We start from the raw sequence: 22790 nt of genomic DNA, 5'->3' as shown, positions 1-22790 counted from the left end.
TTCACCTGCCGAACCCCCAGGGATGTTAGGACTTTAAAGAAAAAATCACGCCCTTGAGTATAAAGCAAAAACTAATGGGGGGCAATTTAGAATTTTTTTTTTATCGCGACTGATCCATCGAAGTCCTGCCACTCTCCTCGACTATCACTCTTCCGATTATCGCATGCGGATATAGAATTGTATGGTCGAGTGCCAGGGTCCTACTGACGTCATGGCCCAGCTACGGATCGCATATCGGATCGTCGCGATCAGAAAGAAAAGACGTAGGCTGTCCATTAATACTCTGGTGAGGCTACCTCAAGCCCACCTGCTCACCTGGTCGATAAGGCTTGACCTAGTACTTGTGCTTCTCATCGACTCTTGGTTTACATATAAAAGCAAGTTTTTCGTTCGATTTTTTTCCAACGTCTAAGTTGCTGGCAACTTTGTGAAACTATGTTTATCACGGTTGTAGGCGAGCACGGTATTACGGTTTTGGAAATTATTCTGATCGCAAATTTTCCGTTGGTCAAATCGTGGAGATTGACGGGCTGGAAAATTGATGACAATTTTGCATTGCACATGTATCTGCTTTCCGCGAAAATTTATATCCAAACATCAGTACGCGTTAATTGTTGAAAGAACAATTGCATAAGGAGGGCCGGAGTGATCGCTCAAATTATTTTCGGATTTAAACATATACATTTATTTCATTTTGCAATAAACCTAGAAAGCATGTAGCGAGTTCATGAGACCGGAAGACGTGCATTTCACGAGGAAAATTTATTTCGTAAATCATAATGCGGACTAAATTTACATTCGTTTAACGTAATTTAATCGTGATATCTGTATAAATCATTTAGTATTCTTCTATATTAATACTATACGAACTTTTTACTAACTCCTATATTTAGAATGAATAATAAGGAGCTTAGTGATCTATACTAATTAAAGTGCAATTAATGGCATTGGTTATAGTCTCTAATTTGGGGGACCTGGTTACGTTTACAAAATTACACCAAAATTAAAATACACAGTATCCTTAATCTCCATACATCCTACCGAGCTTTCAGTCGCTAAGCAACGATGCCGTTTGTTCAAATTTTCATGAATTTTTTCGAGCATATTCGGAAGGTAGAGTAATGTTTGAAACATGAACTATAATCAACATTTTTCTTCTTACGGTGAATTTCAACGTAAAGCAAATATAATATGAAGAATCTTGAAACGCTATTATGCATTCATCTAAAGAGTCTTTTGCCTAATTGTAAGTTGAACCTTCGTTTCCATATTTTCAGGTACCCTGCCGCTTTGTAATAAATCTCCTCTTCCCACTGTACGCCACAACAAAGGCTCTAAACCAAGACAGTTTGTTGTACCCAAGATGCGTATTTTTGAAACTCTTGGAAGGAAGAAAATTATCAACATTACGGTCCACGAATACTTGAATCTCTTTGAGGATCCAAATTGACGAAGTGAAATTAGTCGCGAGTCTTGTTCCCCACTGGTTAAGCCGTGACTGCGACTTTCTCCCAGGCCAAAGTTCAAAAAAACGAACTCCAAGTCTGACGCGTGCCTTTTACCCGCGACGGTTCGTGCCGAGAGTCAAACGCGGGACGCAGCTGTCGGACAACCCTCCCTATCCCGACCCTAAATCGTCCTCGTTGGTGGACAAAGATATCGAACCCGGCCGCCCGTCAACTTATGTGGATTGAATTCTGCCACGTGGCAGGTGAAGTGGTGATACCAAGGAAGTACCGGATGTGGCGTTATGGCAGTCACGTGGCTCACTATATGCAGGTAAGAGGATAACTTCAACCCCCGCATTTGAAGTGAATAGAACGCGGGATATTCGGGGCTCGTGAGCTTTGTACCTATTATTGATTCACTGTTGTTCCAAAGCCAGGAACGGTGAACTCCGCATGAACCGGCCACCTTTCGGAATTGAACGAAGAGTTACTAAAAGGTCGGTTGTTAAGTCACTTGTTTTGACGGAAGATTCGATATTGTCTAAACATCGCAATTGAACCCGGCACCTACTTGGATATAGTATACCTTCTTGGATAAACCAGATATGAACAGATAATGGATAAACTTGTCTCAACTTATTGTTAGGGTGAAACCATTAAAAGAATTTGCGCCGTAATCAGTGGGGATGATAAAATTTTAATAACTAGACCTAACTGTAGTTACTTCAGACGATTTGAAAAGCGAGTAAACCAGTAATGTACCGAAGTGGAAAACGACCGTCAACCCACAAACATTTTGAGACTATACATAGTTCCTACAACCGCAAGCATCTGTCCCTGAAGTCGCAAATTCAAATCGACGCAAATTAAGTTATGGTAGCTTGCGAATATGAACGCCGAGTGCTGCTTCAAAGCCTCATCTCTTGCTATGTAGTATACTATGATTGACCCAGTATTTTCGACTAATCTTAACAATGTTTATAATCCTAGTCAAAGGCTGCGGTGAAAATTGGGTCAAACCGTAGGACAGATGCACCGGTCTTCGTCGCCTTAACATCAATTGTGGCTATATTCATTACGTGTGATTGATTTGTATGGCCACAAATGGTACCCAAGATGCTTTGATTTACGTAAACACCAATGTTTCAACAATAAAGTGTATCAAGTAAATTGAGTGATTGAAAACCGTATTAAAAAATGCAGAATTTAACTATATTTATTCACTAGTTTGTAGTAATTATGAAATGACAAAACGTGACATCAAATTTTTGACGATTTGACATGAAGGTGAATTTAAAAATATATTTGACATTCAGATTTCGAGATATAAACGTTTGAAAAAGTGATTGTTCAAATGTTTCAAGCTACAAACTTGTGAGAAGGTGGTTGTTCAAATGTTCAAGTTACTTCGAGGAAAAGCTGTAGAACAATTGAGAGGCCTCTGGTTCTACACTTCATCCTACAGAGAATATCCTACAGGATCTTTTCAGCAGAAATTTTATCCTAGATAGTGCGAACCTGCGGAATGAAAATCCCACACAGTGCGGTCCTACAGAAAATATTCGATCTGAAATGATAGACATAATCTTTTCTACAGAAAAATTACCCAGCATAGCACGATTATACAAAACGTGAGTTTCGTATAATTGTATGATGAAATTTAATACACGGCAATTGGCCACTCAACTCCGATAAGTCCTAATATGTAATTAAAGCGTTCGTAATTTCAATATATTGCCAACAACCACGAATATTTCTAAGCTTCGAGCATGAATGTATTCTGTTTATTCCTGCTATAATTACAAAAGCTAATTGAAATACTAATTGGGATCATGTTTATTTTTGAACCAGTATGCATTCCAGATCTTCTACCTACAGGAGGAAATGAATACCATCTTACATCGTGACCCCATTGAGATGGAAGTGGCCCTCGATGGCTGAACTAGGTCAGAAGCTTCACCCCTTCCTTTACCTGACGACTTTTACCCTATGTCACCACTTAATTACTCACACAGCTATTTACACGGTAAAGCAAATGCAGAAGCGAAGGCCAGATCAAAATTTCGAATTTATGAAACCACGTAGAATCCGGTGATTCCCGAATTAGCTGATAAATATATGAAAATTTTGGTATGGCATAAGATATAATTCGTATGCACTGACAATAGTCGTGTTGAATAAAATAAACCTACCTTGATGAAATATAGAAACGTCAATTTGAATAAATTAATTGTCACATTGAATTAAAAATCAGCCGTGAAGACAGGTATGCGAATTCTTCGTAACTCTAGTATTCGTTTACATTTATTCCTAAGAAGTACAGGTCAGAGATTTGATGGGAATGGAATCATTGGCTTTTTAATGGTTTCTCCCCCACTACGCAATCATTATTAACAATGAATGCGATATTTCTAGCAAATTCGCACGATCGGTATTTCTTGTGATTCTTGCATTGACAATGGAATTTAATAATAATTGTGGTCATATTATTACGTCGCAATTTATCAAACTATAAATAATAAATTAATATCGAACATCAGAAACGACTTTGCAATAAAACTTCATTCGATCACATAACACAACAGATTGTTTATTCTTATAAATGACACTTTTTACCTAGGTATACTGCGTATTTTGGAGTATGCACACCGTAGAACATTCAACCAACGATAAAAATAGATCGAATCGCCTAAATGTAGGCGGGTACGCCAGTGTATCTTCAGTTGTCTAACTACGGACGAAATCATCCTGTTGAATGGAACACGGTACGCATTTTCGAAAATGAGCATACTGGATGTTTCCCAGTAAGCATGGCCGTATCTTGGTTTGTCTACCACTGTTGCGAACAAATACCTGTACCAGTTATCGGTAGGTAGAACGTTTCAAGTCCTTTAAAATGAGTAAAGTGACTTGACTTGACTAAAGTGATTATGACTGGGTAGATCTGTTTTACCGATTTTTGTTTCCCTCGGTGGTAAGCAGCCCAGCATATTGCGGTGTTTATTCGAAAACACCCTGTATATGTTACGTTGGAAATATTTTTTATCACATTAATTTATAGGGTAACCCAGGACACGACGGACCATCTAAGCTATTAATTATTTTTTGTGGCTTTTGAGCAGCGGTTGCAAGTTGTTCGGAAGTATCATCGATGAATGTCAATACGAAAATTCGATTTGCTGTCCCCACAATCAACGATTCCGCAAAAGATATTATATTAAATATGTATAATATATTATATTATATACGTTGCAGGGCAGAAGAAAAAATTCAATAAATATCATTTTCATATCGTGTATGTATTACAGGAATAGTAGCTGATCAGCGTTGAATAATAATCAATATTGATGTTTCGATGTCTACATACCTCGTTCTACATCGTGTTTTTTGCAAGAATTCAAATTTACTACATAAATTCACCACTAACAATGAGTAAACGATTGAAAACGTCTAGCGTAGTAAAAATTTTACGCATAGTTTTCAACGCCAGAATTTCTCGGTACGTATACCCGCTACTTTATCCACAGGTAAAATTGCTGACCAAATGATATATTTTCCATTACGCATCGCTTGAATTACGTATCACATCATCTGCAAGTTCTCCGTTAACAGCGGCTGCGCAAATATCATCATCCAGCATTGTTAAGTGATTGCCATTCGCATAGTATATTTTCACATTAGCCGAAGTGACCTGCAAGAAAGGCGTGATTGTAGTTCCTGAACTAATTGAAAACAGTGTTACAAGCTGATAATGCACTAGCACTCGTTTTACAGTTCGAATCGTACGAAAATCAAATTGCTTCATACACGTAATTTCTCTTATGTCAAAGGTCCGAGACGTCGCTTCAACGTCCACGGAAGTAAATCGTTGACAGATAAAAACTCACCGATCCTAATCCGTAGTCCTCTGATGAAACAGAATTCTCGGATATTTTAGGTTTCACTAGGATGATGGAAGATTTTATGGGTGGTAATTCTGAACACTCATAACTCTTGAGAGCTTTCAGTCGAGAATAAATAGATGAGCAAATGATTTTTTGATCATCTGGTGTGACATTCGACTGCAAATGTTCGGGCAAATTTCTCATAAACACTGTTAATTTCTCATCCCAACTACTGCAATTTTGCAATTCTGAGGTAAGCTGAAACAACAAGAATTCACCTTGCATGCTGACAGTTCGTACTTACAAAATATATTCCTAATACGGAAATAACAATTTATCACGTACATCATCTAACAAAGTCAACATTCACTACAGGAACGAGAATAAAAAGAGCAAAATTAATAGATCAAGTCATAAAATTGAGGGAATGGAGAGACAGCTATGATAGTGCGATATCAAAACAATATCGAGCTAGTAACGTTTTTCAATTAAATTTACATGACGTAGATAACTGTGACCAGGTTGAGATTATTCATATGCGGAAACTCACTAACTTTTGCGACGGACAAGGGTGCCACACTATTCATCATCGCCACTATGGTATAAAATTGCATCTGTTCATCAGATTTTTGAAGCAAAGATCCGGTGAGTTCTTTTGTATAGAAAGGTGAACCATCAAGCAGCACGAGGCGACCTGTGAACCCTTGGTTTTCCAAACGCCTTGCAAGCTCCACGGCAAAAATACTTCCAAAGGAGTATCCGACTAATACAAATTCTCTGCGTTCGTTGCTTTTCGAGTTAATATGCTGTGGATTGGCAAAAATGAATATCACACACGAGTAAAAGATCGATCAATCTGTTGTAACCGTGGGGTAAATTACGAGAGAATTTCAGTATTCAACGGGCCAATAATACTTTAAGATGTGTGGAGATGATCAAAGATGATGCGGGGAGATCTTGTTGCATTCCAGATAAATTTCTCAGATGTCTGGGAGGTTTTACGAATACCAAAGAAAGTTAAAAAATTTCCAAATAAGATTTCAGGTGTTGCAAGGCAATGTTCGAAGAGAATGTTGAAAGATATTAAGGATAAGGAGACGTGGTGTACACAGTTTTGATGCTAATTGACCCCTCGGTTATGACTGTAAATCATCAAAGTTTGCGTAAATGTTTCTTACAGGGATAAAATAATCAGTCATTTCGTGAATCGACGTTAAACTCGTCGGAACTGCTGTAGGCTGGAAACAAATCGCTGGAGATTTGAGTTTACTAGCCAACGATTTGAATACGGTACACGTTCCCTCGATTCCAGGCAGCATAAAGACTTCTTTTCCAGTCTCAGCTGCAGTTGTCAGGTGCACGTAAATATTTTTATCGAGCTTTTCCACGTCTAACCTACGAATAAGCAGCTTGATGCCAGCAAACTCATCTATTTCCTGCACCGTTCTTGTTTGTCTTTCGTCTTCTATGCTATCTTTCATAGCCATGTTTTGAAGCTTGTGGAAATTGAGAACACGAATATCGGATGTGGTTAGGGTTACGTCAAAATCACGTTCCAAAGTCTGTTTAATTTCAACTGCCGTCATAGAATCCATCCCTAGCTCCGACAATGGTGTGTGCATACTGATATTTTTGAGGTCCTTCAATCCTACGAAAAATTAGATACAGTTTGGACAAGTTTCCAAGTTTACGAAGAGAAAAGCAACGTACACATACGCATAATAGGGTAGTTTTTAACTTGGATTTGGAATAATTTCAATCGTAACGCCCCCCAGAGATGTACTGGATTGTTCGAAACTAATGTCCTTAAATTTTCAATCTCTGCCGTTAATGAAAACCCTTGAACAATAAAATTTGGAGTTTCCCTATTCAAGGACGATTTTCAGATAAGAAAAGTAACTTTCGTTTTTCTCATTTTAAAATTCAAATCGTCTGTTAAAGATATGCATCATAAGATCCACGAAAACACAGAAATATACAATAAATGAATCGATGATTAAGTGAAAACACCTGGAAGTAATATGTGAATATTAATTCACCTCCGCAAAATTAAGACAGGTTTTGTTATATATTTCTATATAAGTATACTTCGCGTAGAGAAATACTCGAAATGTTATACCAAATAAGAAACAGATATATCCGGCGCACATACTGAAGATTCGTACCTATCTGATCTAAACTATATTTAAAAATTTTAACTCGCGGATTGTGTATATTTTCTGTTGAACAATTTGCATTTTACGATGAGAAAAATTTTCGTCCGCCCAAACCATTTTCTCATCTGCGATCAACCCTGCGTAGAGTACACCCTTTCTTGACAGTGTAAGGCCTTTCATTGACATGTTGTTGAAATTTCAGACACATTATTTTTGAACGGTTTGTGACAAGTTTGAGGTCGTCCCGACTGAAATATCTGCCGATCCAAATTATGAACGACCTATCATGACGCATGTACCTACGATGAGATACATAGGGCTGGACATTGCGTAAATCATTAAGAAAAAACTGTCATCGGGGAATCTATTTGAAACAAAATACTAAAACGGATAAGACTAAAATTGTATTTCCATACCCATTATATTTAGGACTGTCTCGATGATATTTCCAGCTCCATGACAATGAGTAGCTTTGTCGGCAACCACCATGCTGGATACGACTGGACAGTTCTGTTGTAAGAAACCGTCGAGCACTTGCAGACATGAGATAATTCTCTGTTGTAGGGTGCCGCCTATGACAAGCTCCTTGTGTTCTTCATTCATGTCAGCTACCAGGCCAACGTCACCAATCGCCCCCCACTGAACGGCTAAACCAGGCAAGTTCTCTGCCGCTCTTCTCTCGCATATTCTTTCCATGATGGAATTGGCCATTCCATAATTGGTTTGTCCAACATTACCTCTGCCACAAGACACTGACGAGAATATCACAAATTGCTTCAATTCAGGGCACAACGTTCTTGATAACTTATCCAACTGTTTGGTAGCCCTAGCCTTGGCTCTGAAGGATTCTTCGAATGATTCTACGGTTTGATCTTCGTAGAGGGCGTCCCTCAATACAACAGCCAGGTTGAAAATAGCATATACTGGACCAAGCGCTGCCGCTTTTTTCAGAATGGCCTCGCAGCCCTCGTGTGATGAGGCATCCTCTCCCGCTACTACGAGAATTTCGACTCCGTAGCTTTTCCAAATGTCAATGCGCATACGTTGATACCCACTACTAATTCCCTTTCGGGAGGTGAAAACTAATTTTCTAGCTCCCCGAAATACGAGCCAATCTGCTAGCTCAAGACCAAAGCCACCAAGGCCACCAAGAATCAGATAACTGCCATCTTTTGAACAGTAGTAACGAGGAAGTGCAAGAGGAAGGTGAACATTGGTATCGTTACTAGATTTTACAATCACCTGAAAAAAGGATTTTCTTAGTAAGTTCGCGATGTATTCGTGTGTACTACATTCACTCTAAATGTATGACACGCGGATCGAACCTTTCCGATGTGTTTTCCAGCTGCCATATATCGAAATGCAGCTTCGACTTGGTCTATTGGAAATACGGTACGAATGAGGGGCTTAATTGCACCAGCCTTCATTCCCTCAGTGAGCATTGCTGCCAGTTTCATTTTTTCAATAGAGGAAGCGGTAAATAAGGTATCCAAGAAAATTCCATGGAAACTGATGCCCTTCAGAAAAGCTTCCATTCCAATAGGATTGTCTGCCGCAAGATCAAATTTACCAATTTCTAGAAAACGTCCACCCGTTGCTAAACAACGAACAGATGCTTGTAACTTTTCTTCTGCCAAGGAATTCAACACGATATCCACGCCTCGTCCACGAGTTTCCCGCAGAATCAGTTGCTCGAAACTCGTATCTCGAGAATTTCCGATATGATCGTCATCGATTTGTGGAAATTGTTTTCTGATGAACTCTCGTTTTTCTGGTGTACCCACGGTAGTAAAAACTTCGCAGCCTTCGTGAAGTGCCAAAGTTATCGCTGCTTGTCCAACACCACCGGTTCCGGCGTGTATCAACACTTTGTCTCCTTTCTTCATCTTACCACTCAACATGAGCGCGTAATAGGCCGTTCCATAAACAACAGGCACCGTAGCTGCGTCCTCCAACGTCCAGCTATCCGGCACCGCCCAAAGAAGATCCCTGTCGCAGACACACAAATTTGACAAGGCCCCGGTCCGGACCATTCCCATTACTGCGCGACCGTTTGTATCTCGTCCTGAGAATTCAAATCCAATTAAGTTTCCATGCTCTTGTCTCGTTTTTGGGGCCACTTCCACTAATTTTCCGGTAGCCAGCATAACATCACGGAAGTTTAACGATGAATAATGTACCTTGATAATATCTCTCTGCTGTTCGTCAGGCTGAATTGTACCTTCAACCCAATTAAGTGTGCTCAAATCACCACGCGTATACTGATTTATCTGAGCATGGTAAACTGGTTTAAGTGCCAATGGTTCCATCGGGAAAAACCGATAAGATCCCCATAATTTTCCTGAACGTAGAACATTGAGGGCCAGGTCTAGTTGTAATTGCTGCGAGTAGAATGGATCGTTTAAAGAGAACTTCGGAGCTTGCGAATCTTGAATCAACAGTCCTCGCACAAGTTCACCGCCTGGTTCTTTTCGCAAGCAGTTAACCAGTCCTATGAGTCCACTTTCGTAATCTCCTTCACTTACAAGAAGTACTCGGTTTCTGTGACGAACGGCTTTATCTTTCTCCCCCTTCAGAGCAGCTTGCAGAGTCTCGATCCATGTGAATTCATCGTTGTTGACTCTTACCACGGTAGTCAATGGAAACAGTTGTTGTTTTCTACGTAGAAGAAGTAGTAATTCTTTTGACGTAGATTTCTCAAGAATTACATCAAAGTTTTCGCTCACGTCACTTCGAAGACTATCAACATTTGCATTCAGTGGCTCTCTGGCAAGTATAAAACCTGTGTCTTTTATGACCGCTTGGACCTCTTTCAACACTCTGGCATCCTTGTGCCAAAGCAGTCCATGGGTAACAACTAGAAGGGCATCTAGTTCGGCGGACAATTTTTTAGGTTCCGAGATTGTAATACCGTCGGGTACTGCATCAATCGCAATTTCGTGGAGTGGAGCGATGACATTTATGTCGGCTTGTAATAATGGTAAATTATTTAAAACCTTCTGGATCAGAGGAGATATCAAACATTCAGATAACAAATTTTCGACTACGCCAAACAATTCTATGGTTTTTATTTTCAGAGTGGAATGATTCTCAAGCACTATCTGCGTAGCAATGTTCGTCACCACTTGGAGTTCCGTGTCAGCTTTATCGCGATGCGCTACAAACTTGTAATTCTCAAGAACCGGGTCTCCATGCAGTCTTCTTCGGGGAATAGCACTAGCTTTCAGCCCACGTATTTCTACTCCTCCTGAGATGATAATGTCCATATCTTTGTGAAACTCCACTGAGAATACTGGAATGATAATATGAACACCCGATTAATAGGAATTTTTGGAGACGCTTAACTGATGCGATTGTGTCAGCAAAACCATAAAGCAAGGAGGACTGCCGCTGAATCTGACCACCTTTGGATCTCAACGACGCCCATTCGTCAAGTCGTGAGATTTTGTTCAATCATGTTCAAGTACCGTGGGCGATTTCAGCCGAAATATAGTGAGTTTCAATTTCGAAATTTACATGAACAAAAATTCGGCGATTGTTAAAGTCCGACAATTTTTATTCGGTGGTTACTTGGAATTTGCAAGTTATATCAACAAAAAGGACGTAGTTATTGGAGTTCCAGAGTCACGGTTTGGTCACCAAATATTTATGCGTAGAATAAAAATCAGTAGGTCGACAATTTTACATCCTTGATTTCCTTTTATAATTTTTTTAGTGAGTGAAAATATTATTATATCGCTGAGATATTTATGAGATGAAAGTTTGTTGCATGCACCTCAATGTTCGGGTATAGCTCTATAGCTTATTACCTTTTTAAATGTATCTCATAAACTGTAAAATATGTGGAAGCGATAAAACATCCATTCTCCTAAATTGCAGAGTGATGTTACCACGCTTCTACCGAAACTGTACAAAAATAATAACAAAGATGATCTTTTGCGAGTGCTTAAGTGTTGAAGATATGTTTCAATAAATATCGGAGAAAAAAGCAAACTAAGTTGGAAATGTCCAGATTGGTAGAATATGAATACCTACTTCGGATTCCAACCAATTCTTTGACATTTGACAGCAGTTTGTAAATTTATTTCATTCATATCCAGCTTCGGCGATCTTCATAGTAATGCGTTTTCAAATTCGAGTCAGTGAATAAAATACATCTACACTAGTAACACAAGATATAATTGTTTGGTAACAATCAAGATTTCTCAATACCCGAAAATTCAATGATTATATTTCGGAAGTATCGTCCAAAAGCTTCAAAGCGATTACTTGTTCAAATTTGTAGAATAAAGGCGACCGAAGATATGAACACTTAAAAAAAAAAGCACGTTTCCAATTTCTGAGCGCACTTAATAATTGCAAATTCCGTATAACTAGCAAAATATTGAAGTTGAGAGTAAGAAAATACGAAATTTCTAGATAGATTCACATTTTCCACATAATGTTCAAAAAAAATTACAGAAAAATTGAAAACACCAATCTTAATTCCTGATTAATTATACAAAGATTAGATGTGGAATGAGTCTAATATTCTTGATAAGGATTGTGATTCTTACCTTTCTCTTTATCGGGCATTGATCGGAGCTGATCAGAATGCGCCTTTGCGTCAATAACAAGCTTCTGAATACCGGTGGGAACGAATAAGCCTCGAGTGTCAATTCCAAGAATTTTTATTTGCAGCATATTATCCATGAAGGCTTCCCAATGCCTTTCCCATGCTATAAGACCTTTGGTTCCTTTGACCGATGCCTGTTTTAAGCCCCGAAACAATCCCGCATACTGATATCCCCTAAGTCGCAACTCTTTGTAGATATCTCTAGTTGTCAGGACGAGTTCGTCGCTGTTTTCCGGTAACAACTCGGACCTAGTGCGTTCTGAAGCGGCGTTTAAAACGGTGCGAACGAACCCCGTGACGACAGAAGTACCACCTTCGACGACTTCAAATCTACCTGAGCCTAAGAAAAAGTTCCGTTCAAGTTAGTACGTGCGCTGATATTTCAAAAGATTCATAGCACTATGTTAGCATGGAATAATCACGTGGAACGTCGGTGATTCTCACCCTTGTGAACCGTGAGTTCGAGTGTAAGATCACCCTTTTTTGGAATAGTAGTAGCCCGGTGAAATTTCACGTTTTCGAATACCACCGAAGTTTCGTCAAATCGTTGTGCTTGCATCATTGCCACTGTTTGCCAAATGCTTTTCAGGTAACCAGTTGCAGGTACCAAGTTTCTTCCATCGACGACATGCCCTGCCATCGCTTCAAACTCATCTTCAGCGAGGTCTATATGAACGACTCTCTCTCCAGCTATAAGTTTCTCAATCTTATCACAACGCATGACCCACCAGTCCTCGGTATGGTCCCAACGTACCAACGGGGAAATCGTAGGAGTCTCACGGCTGACCGGATATTGAACCTTGGGGTAAAACTTACTCATCTGTGGATTCAAACCGATTTCATACATTTTCCCAATGGCAATAAGTAAGAATTCCAGGTAGTTTTCAGTTCCACCTTGAGTCAAAGTGATATTGATTCTGTTCATTGGTAGGCAATTATGCGGTCCCATTCGAATCGTTATTGCATTTTCCGGTATCAGGCTTGATACATTTTCGAATTTAACCGGGTTCATTAAGTTTTCAAAGCAGTACTCAGGCGAGAAAAGCCGATCCGAACTATTTTCGCACTTGTTGCTTTGCACCCACTTCTGGCTACGCGGTTTTGGATTCGGAATAACTCGTCGCAAGTAAGTTAGTTTTTTCGGACCATCTGCTACGATATTTTGACCGTGATTGGTAATGCCGGTGTAGGTCTCATTTCCATCAAATTCAACGTAAGCCTGGAATTGAGTATTTCTGATAATTCTTATATCTGTTGCCATGCTATCTTCAGTGAGAATGTGATGTTCAAATTCCAATTCAGGGCTTCTTTGAATCGTCTTGTTACTTATGATTTACCTTAGTTGTAAAATTTTTCCGACATTTCTCTTGCTTGCCAGATGAAGAATTCTCCGTAACAACGTCATTAATGACTTCAGAATTCGGCTTCGGCAGAGGCGTCAAATCTTCATGATTAGAAATATCGTTTGCTGAAGATTCGAGCCATTCTCCTCCTTTTGTGAGTAGATTTCCTTTGAAGTGTGCCACCAGAACTGCCTGTTCCGCAGTCAAACAACCATCGGCGTACGCACAGCCCAAGATTCCATCTGAATACCCAATAACGTAATCCGGCGCGATCCCTAAGGATGATAATACATCGACTAAACCAATCTGTAAATGAATAAATATATGTATTTATTACCAGGATTCATTAGATCTGCATTATTTTATCGATTTCATTGAAACAATATTATTCGACTAGAAATATCGATGTCTTTGCGAATCTTGTAACATTCAAGGTTACCGTGTAAACACTCTACCTGTATTGCAGTGGTACCAACAAGCGAGTTTGTAACGTTGTTGATGGATTTCAGATCTTTGGCGTTGAAAATATCAAAAATGTCCACGCCGTAAGATCTGAGAACGCTGTTGCACTTCTGTAGAGCCTTGGCAAATACCGGGACTTGCAACAGACTTTGACCTGATCAAACATTGAATTAGTTCGCGTCTTATTGTGCGTTGCGATACCATAAACTAACGTTCATACAGGCATTCGTACTAATTGTAAGTAAATCGATTCTGTGAATGCAACTCGCCACTTTTAAGGATATGTGGATTTCGACAGCAGCACAGAAAACCACCTTGTAAGGTATACGCTGTACTAGTGTAATATGATGAATTTTAATCTAATTTCTGTATAATACAATATCTAAAAGATAGACCAAAGCCGTGCTTATTATCCAGGATTTATTCCACGGTTTAGTACATAAGACTTACCAATTTTTACCCACTCAGAACCAAATCCATCGAAAATCAGCGTAGTCGACAGTTTTGCACCCGAGTAATATTGCACATCTCTCACGTTTTTCCTCGATACGCCTCGGGAAGGAAGTATCGTGTATCCACGGTATGGATGGCCGGGAATCTCTGTAGCGTGTAAATCATGGAAAAGGCTGACGTATTCCACATCTACTGGTCTGCTCTCGAGCTGTTATCATTTAATTTTTGTATAATCAATGGCGTGATGAAATTTACTAATTGCGTGAAAATAAATAAACCCTGACTGTGCGAAACATGAATCGTTATGCCGTATTTTCTGTCGCATAAATGTTGTTCGGGAAAAAGCTAATCTACGTAATTTTTACGATCGATATGTTTTTCACACGAATCTCTATGTTTTGTAGAATATCGCAATCATCGATATTTGATTAAAATGGGGTGTCTTCGCAATTGTAAAAGAATTGGGCTTATTCAGATTATCTTCACGCTTTCTCGAAAACCTTCCCGCCATTTCTAATTTTCGTTAGAAGAGTCTTTGACAAGAATTACAGTCTTGTAAGTGCTATTCAACTGTATGAATCAGGATCATTGAGAAGCACATATCAAATTATGTAGGTATTAATATGAATCATAGGCGAGTGCGAAAATGAGCGAAAACGATTTGGCCTTCGTGGTGCTTACGATACTTTATGTAACAAGAGTGTTTAATTAAATGTTTTCTTTTTTTTATAGCAGAGTATAAGAAAGAATCCTTTTTAGTACTAGCACGTAAAAGAGCATTTTTTGTAGTACGATGCTCTTTTTTTTCGTATCGCAGAAAAGATTATTTTATGTACGGAACGGAAGTAAGAAAAGACGCGTAAGCCAACAGCACGCAAGACAAATAGTGCATTATGCAACAAGGAAACGTTCAACTTTTGTCCCCGTGTTGCATACAGAACTTTATTTCCGACTCAACTCTGGCCACATTATTGACTTGAAATGAAGGACTCTATATATGTTTCGCAATATTGGGTGTAAAATTGAAAACGTAGATTAATAATGGAAAAATTCACTCTCAAAAAATGCATGCAATTAGTATGCGGGTGTGAGTCCAGGGATGGAGGCCCTGATGAGGGTGTAAGGGGCAAAGGCTCCACCGGGTGGTTGAAAAAAATGCGTATATCTGATGTGTTGTTGAATTGAAAGAATGTGTCATTTATCTATTCTCACAGGTCGATCCTTGTTTAATCAATTTTCTAAGAATCTAATAAATTTCAACTTTATTTATCGAAATGTTACGAATTTGTTGAGGACTTTCAAAATTTTGGATTAAAAATCATTATAATTCTTTTATTCGTGCGTAAGCGTGATCGTTCAAAACCTAGAATATTATTGAAAGTTTATAAAAATACATATGACCAGTTTTGCCAACTTTTTGAATATGCTTCACTAATCCACCCTCCCGTCGGGGAGCTATCGGCGCTCAATGCAAACGAAAAAGAGAGAAAACTGAAAAAATAATTTGCCAGAAATATGGTCTCATATTTTCCGTTAACTTTGACTTGCGGGAAATATTACCTCATATTTTCCGAAAATGCGTTAACAGGGAATAACATGCTACCTCCGTCCTGCTTTTTAGTTCAAAAAAGTTGACATTATGTTTGAGTCGGGAATAAAAGAGTTTTTTCTCCTTCTCTATTTCCCCGGTCAAGAGTCTGCAACTTTCGGCCCGCTTCACACGCTCGAAAACCCGCGTTTTTCATGCAGTTGTTGTGGGAAAAATTTATTACGTACATCGTCCAACAAAGTATTCACAGCTTCCACTGTTCGCCCGGATACGACAACAAGTCTGGGCATATCGTCATCAGGTGAGCCATTTCTGATCTTCTCTTTCACATTCGACTTCAGAAGCACGTGTGCGTTACTACCTCCAAAGCCGAAAGAGTTTATGCCAACGTAACCGCCTTCCCACGGTGTTGTTTCAGAGATAACTTGGATGCGACCAGTTTTCAAAGCTTCGACTCCTTCATGTGGATGATTATAATTTAAATTTGGCGGAATGTATCCACTCTCCATAGCAATGAGAACCTATAATTAAAAGTACTTTAACGTAAAGTATTTTAAAACATTTTTCGTTTCGAAAGCAGAACGGTTTTGTTTTGCTATTATAGATTAATTTGCTACTATAGAAATATAGAAATATAGAAATATCATTCGAATGCCCATGATCATACGTTATTTCCTGAAATGCTCCACTTTGCTCCAGCTTCCGCTACCCACTTCCATAAGCATAAGACTCATCATGATTAAAATGTAGAACGATTTAGAAATATTTAATGTAATACGTGTCCTTCAATTTTTTGGAGATGCCCCATTTTGCCCCACCCATATCTCATGAATAAAGATCCCAGATTATGACACGATGGTTATTAGGTTTACGGTTACTTTTAGTAAGAGTAACGAATGATTTTATAAACGAACACATGACTCCGAACGAGAAATTCGGTTCAACCCCGCTATACAAAATTCAATTTCAATGAAATCAAGCCACTATCTTTTTTAGAGAACAAACAGGAATGTATTTTTGTTCCATGGAATCTGAAAATTCACAGATTCTTCTTCAAGCAGTGAATTTTAAGCAGTGAATGCTAATTTACTGGAGAAATCGATATTTTTCACGAAAAATTTGCCCTCCTTACAAAGAAACAATGACGCATTTTTATTTTTTTTACAATTCACCTGACAGGTTTAAAAAATCTCTGAACAAAGTCCAAACTTCTGTGTATAAAAATAAAGATTAGGTGTTTTCCTGAAGATCAATAGAGTTGCAGGGTTAATATTTGACAGATCATCACACCTGATCACTCTCGATATGACATCAGCTTATCATATAAATCAATTTTTTTATGCCGGACTGTTGGGTGAGAATTGTTGGAATGGCTCAAAACATTCGTAATAAATTGAAAACCAATGTAAGTTAGGAGGCTATTCAAATATTACGTCACGCTCTCAGGGCGAGGAGAACAAACTTGCGGCGTCACGTTACGCTCTTTTTATGCATACTAATTTGTTTTTAGGTCGAACAATTAACATTATACGTCATATTATTAATAAATTTCTTATTCTACGGTCGAAGAGAGGAGGAGACGTGCGTGAATGAAGTAAATCACGTTACATCAAGAGAGGGGATCAAAAACTGCTTAACGATGTTCGACGTGGGGGACGGAACAGGAAGGGTCCAAAATGGCCGAAGCGGCGTGACTTGATATTCGAATGGCCCCGCAAAGAAAAGGAGAATTGTATTATGAAAATTTCATAATGGCATAAAACTGAAAGTTGTGAAAATGATGACTCAGTTTTTCGACTCCATCGTTTTTGCGCGCCCAAAATTCAGCAAAGGAATCTTCGGAACATGAAGATATTTTTTGTATATAAAGATATCTTTTCAAGGTCAAAACACGGGTCAATAGTCACCTTTTGATCGGTTTTTTAACGACTTTATGTTTTTGTGCCACGTGGTACATACCTTGGCTATAGAACAAAGTCCACTTGTTGGTTCGGAATGGCCCATATTTGACTTGATTGAACCAATTCGTAGCGGAGTAGTTCGACCTGGGCAGAATACCTTGTCGATAGCTTCGAGCTCCACAGGGTCACCAACTGATGTTCCGGTCCCATGTGCTTCTACGAATGCCAAACTCGACGGCGGGATTTTGCACTCGACGTAAAATTCCTCAAGTAATCTTTGTTGTATCGTGCACGACGGATACGTGATGCCCTCTTTTTTGAAACCATCGCAATTAGTTTTGGTGTATACGACATTTGCGTAATTACGTTTTGCATCCTTCGATTTCTGGAGATAGACAACACATACAGCTTCACTTCGGGCGTAGCCATTCGCTTCATTGTCAAATGACTTGCAGCGTCCGTCGGAAGAAAGTACACCTGATAGGGTGAAATTTGCATTATATAAATTGAGGTGTTATCACTGGGAAGATGCGAATATTGGATATTCACAATGGAAGTGTCGACAAAGTGTGAATTTTCTAATTGTTAGTTTTAATTTATGGAACCTCCAGAGCTCCAGAGATAATTCAAACTTTTGGAGGTCTTTTCTTGAGCTGTAACATGCAGCTCAGACCGCTAATTCCATCTTATGGGTCATTATTCTATCTATGAATTCGAAATTCTAACCGTGTTGGCGTCTTTTCACTATTCTTCCAAAATTTGCTTCTCAGAGTTGACCTGATTAGTATCAGTCATTCAAATGTCACCGGTAGCCAAAAGGAATAGACATCTATACGCGAAACGATGTATTCATCATCCGTAACAATCTTAGCAACATAATTTGAACCAAAAAACTGTTCAAATAATGTTTTCACCATTTTTTCTCACAGATCAGTCACACAACATTTACTTTTTTCGCTGGATTTCATGAGATTTTGACCGATTTCAAACGATTTCAATTTCTCGAGATATTCAGTGATTTCGAGAGACTTCTACCGATGATATTAACGATTTGAAGCGACTGCAAGCAATTTCCGATCCCTTGTTCTGAATTGGATTCAAATCAAATGAGTGGGAACGTAACTGTTGCGTGCCTGATTAACAGCAAAAAATTATGTATACATTACCTGAGCAGTTTTACGATTAAAATGGGGTACTTAATGAATGTAGCGCAAGGAAACTCATATGTTGTGTAATATTTTCGAGATTGTTACGTATAATAATTATATTGTTCAACTTGTAGATGTATATTATTTTGGGCAACCGATGCCATTCGAATGATTGAAACTCGTAAAGGCAATTCTCGAAATTGAATTTACGAAAAATCAATGAAATACCGATAAAATAAATAGAGAGCAAATATTGCAGTACAACATTCGTTAAAACAACAAGCGATATTGATGTCAGACTCGACGATCATTTTTGGAGACGAAATGATCAATTCCTGTGCTCGCAGAATCCGAGTCAATTGGGCTTGTCGAGTCTTTCTATCTTTGAATGAATTTCTCGTTTCAATATCGTAAGATTACAATCGCTTATACATGTGAAGAAACGGCCTATTTGTTTAAATTTTTTGGACACAACTTTTCGTACCAATATGAAAGAACTGATGTGACACATTCGGATGGAGTGACAGGTTGGCCCCTGCAACGATGGCTGCTTCACATTCGCCAGTTCTAATTGCCCTGTACGCACTATCCATAGCGAATAAACTGGAACTACACGCTGTATCCACAGTGTAGCTGGGTCCTGTACATCCCAACCATTGAGAGAGTCGGTTAGCCATCATGGCCTTGCTGCAGCCCAATAAACCCAGTCCGTCCACCTATGGAATTATTGAAGTATTTCTCGGTGCATATTTCTTATTATCACATAAACTATACTTAATACACCCTGCATTCAACCGCTACAGTGCTTTGCTTTATTCTATATATTTGGAGAAGCAATGACACGAATAATTGAAGCCCGAAGTTAATCTTACGCTTTGCTGGTTCGATCGATTGGCATCTTATAGGATTTGGAATAATTATCAGCTTGACAAGACGTAGAGTCAATGTTTTAAGAGTCTCTAATGATGAAATTGAAGTCAGGATAGTGATATTCTAAGAAACTCTAAAAATTAGCCAGTTACGGGAAAAAATTAATATTTTTAGACTTTCAAGAGTCACCCATTTAATTTCTTTCATTATACTTTATATATACGTTACAAGGTATACTGAAAATCAACTTAGTTGACTGTTATAATTTTTTTCACGATAACGGCGTATTGTTATGCAACGATACCACCAGCAAACTTATCGATAGCCACGCGAATCATCGTTACAATTACATCACCCGTTAACTAAAATATTTATATATTCGTATGATTTGGCGACTCGCTGATTAAAAATTGATGAGAAAAAGCGTGGAAAAAAGGTCTTTTCCAACTTGAATCACGACGCATCGATGTTGTCTTCCACTAAGTTCGGGTTGAAAGATCTCAATCAAACCTATATCCCATTTGAAATTCAGAGATTGATCTCCTAATATCATCGAGAGAGAGAGCACTTTTAAATATTTCTGACTTTTTTCAAAATCCTGAGAATTAATGAGCATTGTACGGTAATTGTTTCCGAAAGTTTGACCTGTCCCTTATAAACTCGGTTCTTTTTGTAGTAAGTTGACAACGGGCTACTGAGAAACGAATATTTTCCAATTCTCTCCATAACTAGGAAACAGGAAGTACCGGGGATCCAAAAATATGTTTTTGATAGTTTCTCAAGAGCACTCTCAAAATGCCATGAATACGCATTGATGACGAGTGAGTGCAAATTCATATATCTTAACCCACGTAAGCTTTTCTGTCAAGTTACAGGCAATTTTATCAAGTATACTACAAGTTTCTATTATTCTGACCTTCAATGTTGAGTACAGCCACTCGCGTGCCGAGTCATTGTAGCAAGCGCCGACAAAGACACCAGTATTAGTTCGACGAAGCTGCTCTGGATTGACTCCAGCGTCGACGATAGCTTCGTAAGTGTGTTCCAACAGCATTCTAGACATAGGATCCATGGTGTGAGCTTCCTTGACGTTCACGCCGAAAAATTGTGCATCCAACTTGTTAATATCGTTTATCTTTCCAGTTCGCTGAGGAATATCTGGATTTTCTACAAATAAGAGTAAATTTAAGGCGAGGGACTCGATTGAATTCGAAAAATAATGCTTGGATACGAATTGAATGTGATAAACCGTATTGAAGATTTCGAAATTGGTTTCGCTGTACTGCGTTATACCTTCTGACATAATCACATACAAATAATGCTTTACCCAGTTTCCAACGACGATCGTCATCGGTGATAAGGTCTGCCTTGTTGAACAGGTTCTCTCGGAAATGCGTTAAATTATCTGACTCCGGAAACCTCCCGGCAATGCCAGAAATCACTATCTCATCACCCGGTTTTGGAAACGGCAATCGCTTGCTCCAAACGTCGTTTCCACTTTCTTCTGACATATTGCTGTAGTGTTAAAAATGTTTGTGATTTAACAGAATTTCGGCTACGCAAGAGTGAAGAAGAAGTAGAAAGTAGTGTGAAACTCTGTGAAGTAAGGTGGAATCGCCGTACATTTTTTATAAATTTGATAACAATAACAGAATTTTCAAAATCTTTGTTCTTAAAATACGCAACTTCTTTTGAAATTTATTAGACATGTAGTATGAACACAATTTGCTTCTTAATTCGATACAAATTGTTCAGAATTTGCTGTACTATTTTTAAAGTGTGCCAAAAACAGGCGTATTAAAAAATTAAATGACACGAATAATAATTTTACAGTCACGATGAAAAAAAGAAATTACTTTATATTCCATTTGAATTTCATATCATTTTTCGAATCTTTCCGAACCAATCCAAAATAATTTTCTCGATAACTCTTAATTTTAGTCATCATTTTTAATGGAATCATTATTTTACTTACAATTTTCTTGTCACAAATCACAGATCTGAACCCTGTTCAAGGATGTACAAAAAATGTTTAAAACATGTGTAACTTTACTTATTGACCGTTAATTTTTCGAAAATACTAAACCTGTACAGCAAATTCAGTTCACCATGTTCATACGCAAATGTACATTCATATAGCTACCGGTTAAATTGAAGTTGAAAATTTTACTTTGTAATATGATTATGCATAAAGCTTTCTATACATGTTTAATAAATTTACAAACCTTTTTAAGAGCCCGCTTCTGTATAGTGAAAAGTACTACCGTCAAGAGTGTCTCAAGAACCTCGAAACTATCGTTATCTAGCGCAAAGACACCCGTGTTTTTATAACACGCATTTCCCCCGCCAAGATATATGACTCGGACCACATTAATTCATGGGAACAACGCATTTAAATAACAATTTTCCATGTACTATTGTTTTCTCTTTTCCTTCGTACTTAAACAAAAGATAGAAACAAAGTTCGCAATGTCGACTACATACGTAAGAATGAAGTAATCAGCTAGAAGAATTCATCGACCCTTGGCCTTATCGTAAATGATGACATTTCCAATACTTTCTTATTACGCCCAAATTATGCTGTCGATACAATATATGAACGATCTAAATACGAATGCATCATATTGAATCGATTATGCAACGGTTGGCCAAATAATTTCTATGATTATCGTATATTTACAGGCTTAACAAAAAATCAATGTAAATTTTTGGAATATTAGAAACAATTCAAGTAAATCAAGGTATGCCGAATATGAACTTAATTGACCGTGATAATTTAATTCACAAGAATGGGGCACCGTTATGCGACACGACCACCGCCATTGTACAACGGCGGCCACGTGAATTAATGTTACAGTTACAATCAACGTATCTTCAATGATTAGTAATTAAAATGTTGTACCGGATATTCCACAGGATATGACGAAAGTATTCGACCTGAATAACAGACACTACTAGAAG

The 22790-nt window shown here is 38.4% G+C and overlaps 1 protein-coding gene across 4 annotated transcripts; it reads right to left on the bottom strand.

Annotated features, from left to right (window-relative positions):
* Positions 1 to 4728: 4728 nt before the first annotated feature.
* Positions 4729 to 22138, bottom strand: LOC124177743 (fatty acid synthase-like). Of its 4 annotated transcripts, XM_046560501.1 has the most exons (18): positions 22055 to 22131; positions 21805 to 21836; positions 21157 to 21344; positions 20746 to 20996; positions 19444 to 19675; positions 17870 to 18288; positions 16138 to 16431; positions 14359 to 14569; positions 13902 to 14062; positions 13441 to 13752; positions 12548 to 13322; positions 12045 to 12443; positions 8814 to 10780; positions 7905 to 8730; positions 6511 to 6980; positions 5887 to 6138; positions 5336 to 5590; positions 4729 to 5139 (listed from the first exon to the last, which is right to left on the bottom strand). In XM_046560501.1, the coding sequence occupies exons 3-18, from the start codon at positions 21338 to 21340 to the stop codon at positions 5008 to 5010; spliced, it is 7140 nt and encodes a 2379-aa protein (XP_046416457.1). In that variant the 5' UTR covers positions 21341 to 21344; positions 21805 to 21836; positions 22055 to 22131; the 3' UTR covers positions 4729 to 5007. The 4 variants fall into 4 exon arrangements, with proteins under 4 accessions (XP_046416457.1, XP_046416456.1, XP_046416458.1 ...); XM_046560500.1 differs by lacking the exon at positions 21805 to 21836 and having other exon boundaries at positions 22055 to 22137; XM_046560502.1 differs by lacking the exons at positions 21805 to 21836; positions 22055 to 22131 and having other exon boundaries at positions 21143 to 21216.
* Between the last annotated feature and the right edge of the window lie 652 nt (positions 22139 to 22790).

Source organism: Neodiprion fabricii, chromosome 3 (assembly GCF_021155785.1).
Source record: "Neodiprion fabricii isolate iyNeoFabr1 chromosome 3, iyNeoFabr1.1, whole genome shotgun sequence".
Lineage (NCBI taxonomy): Eukaryota > Metazoa > Arthropoda > Insecta > Hymenoptera > Diprionidae > Neodiprion > Neodiprion fabricii.
This window is presented reverse-complemented; position numbering and strand designations above follow the sequence as displayed.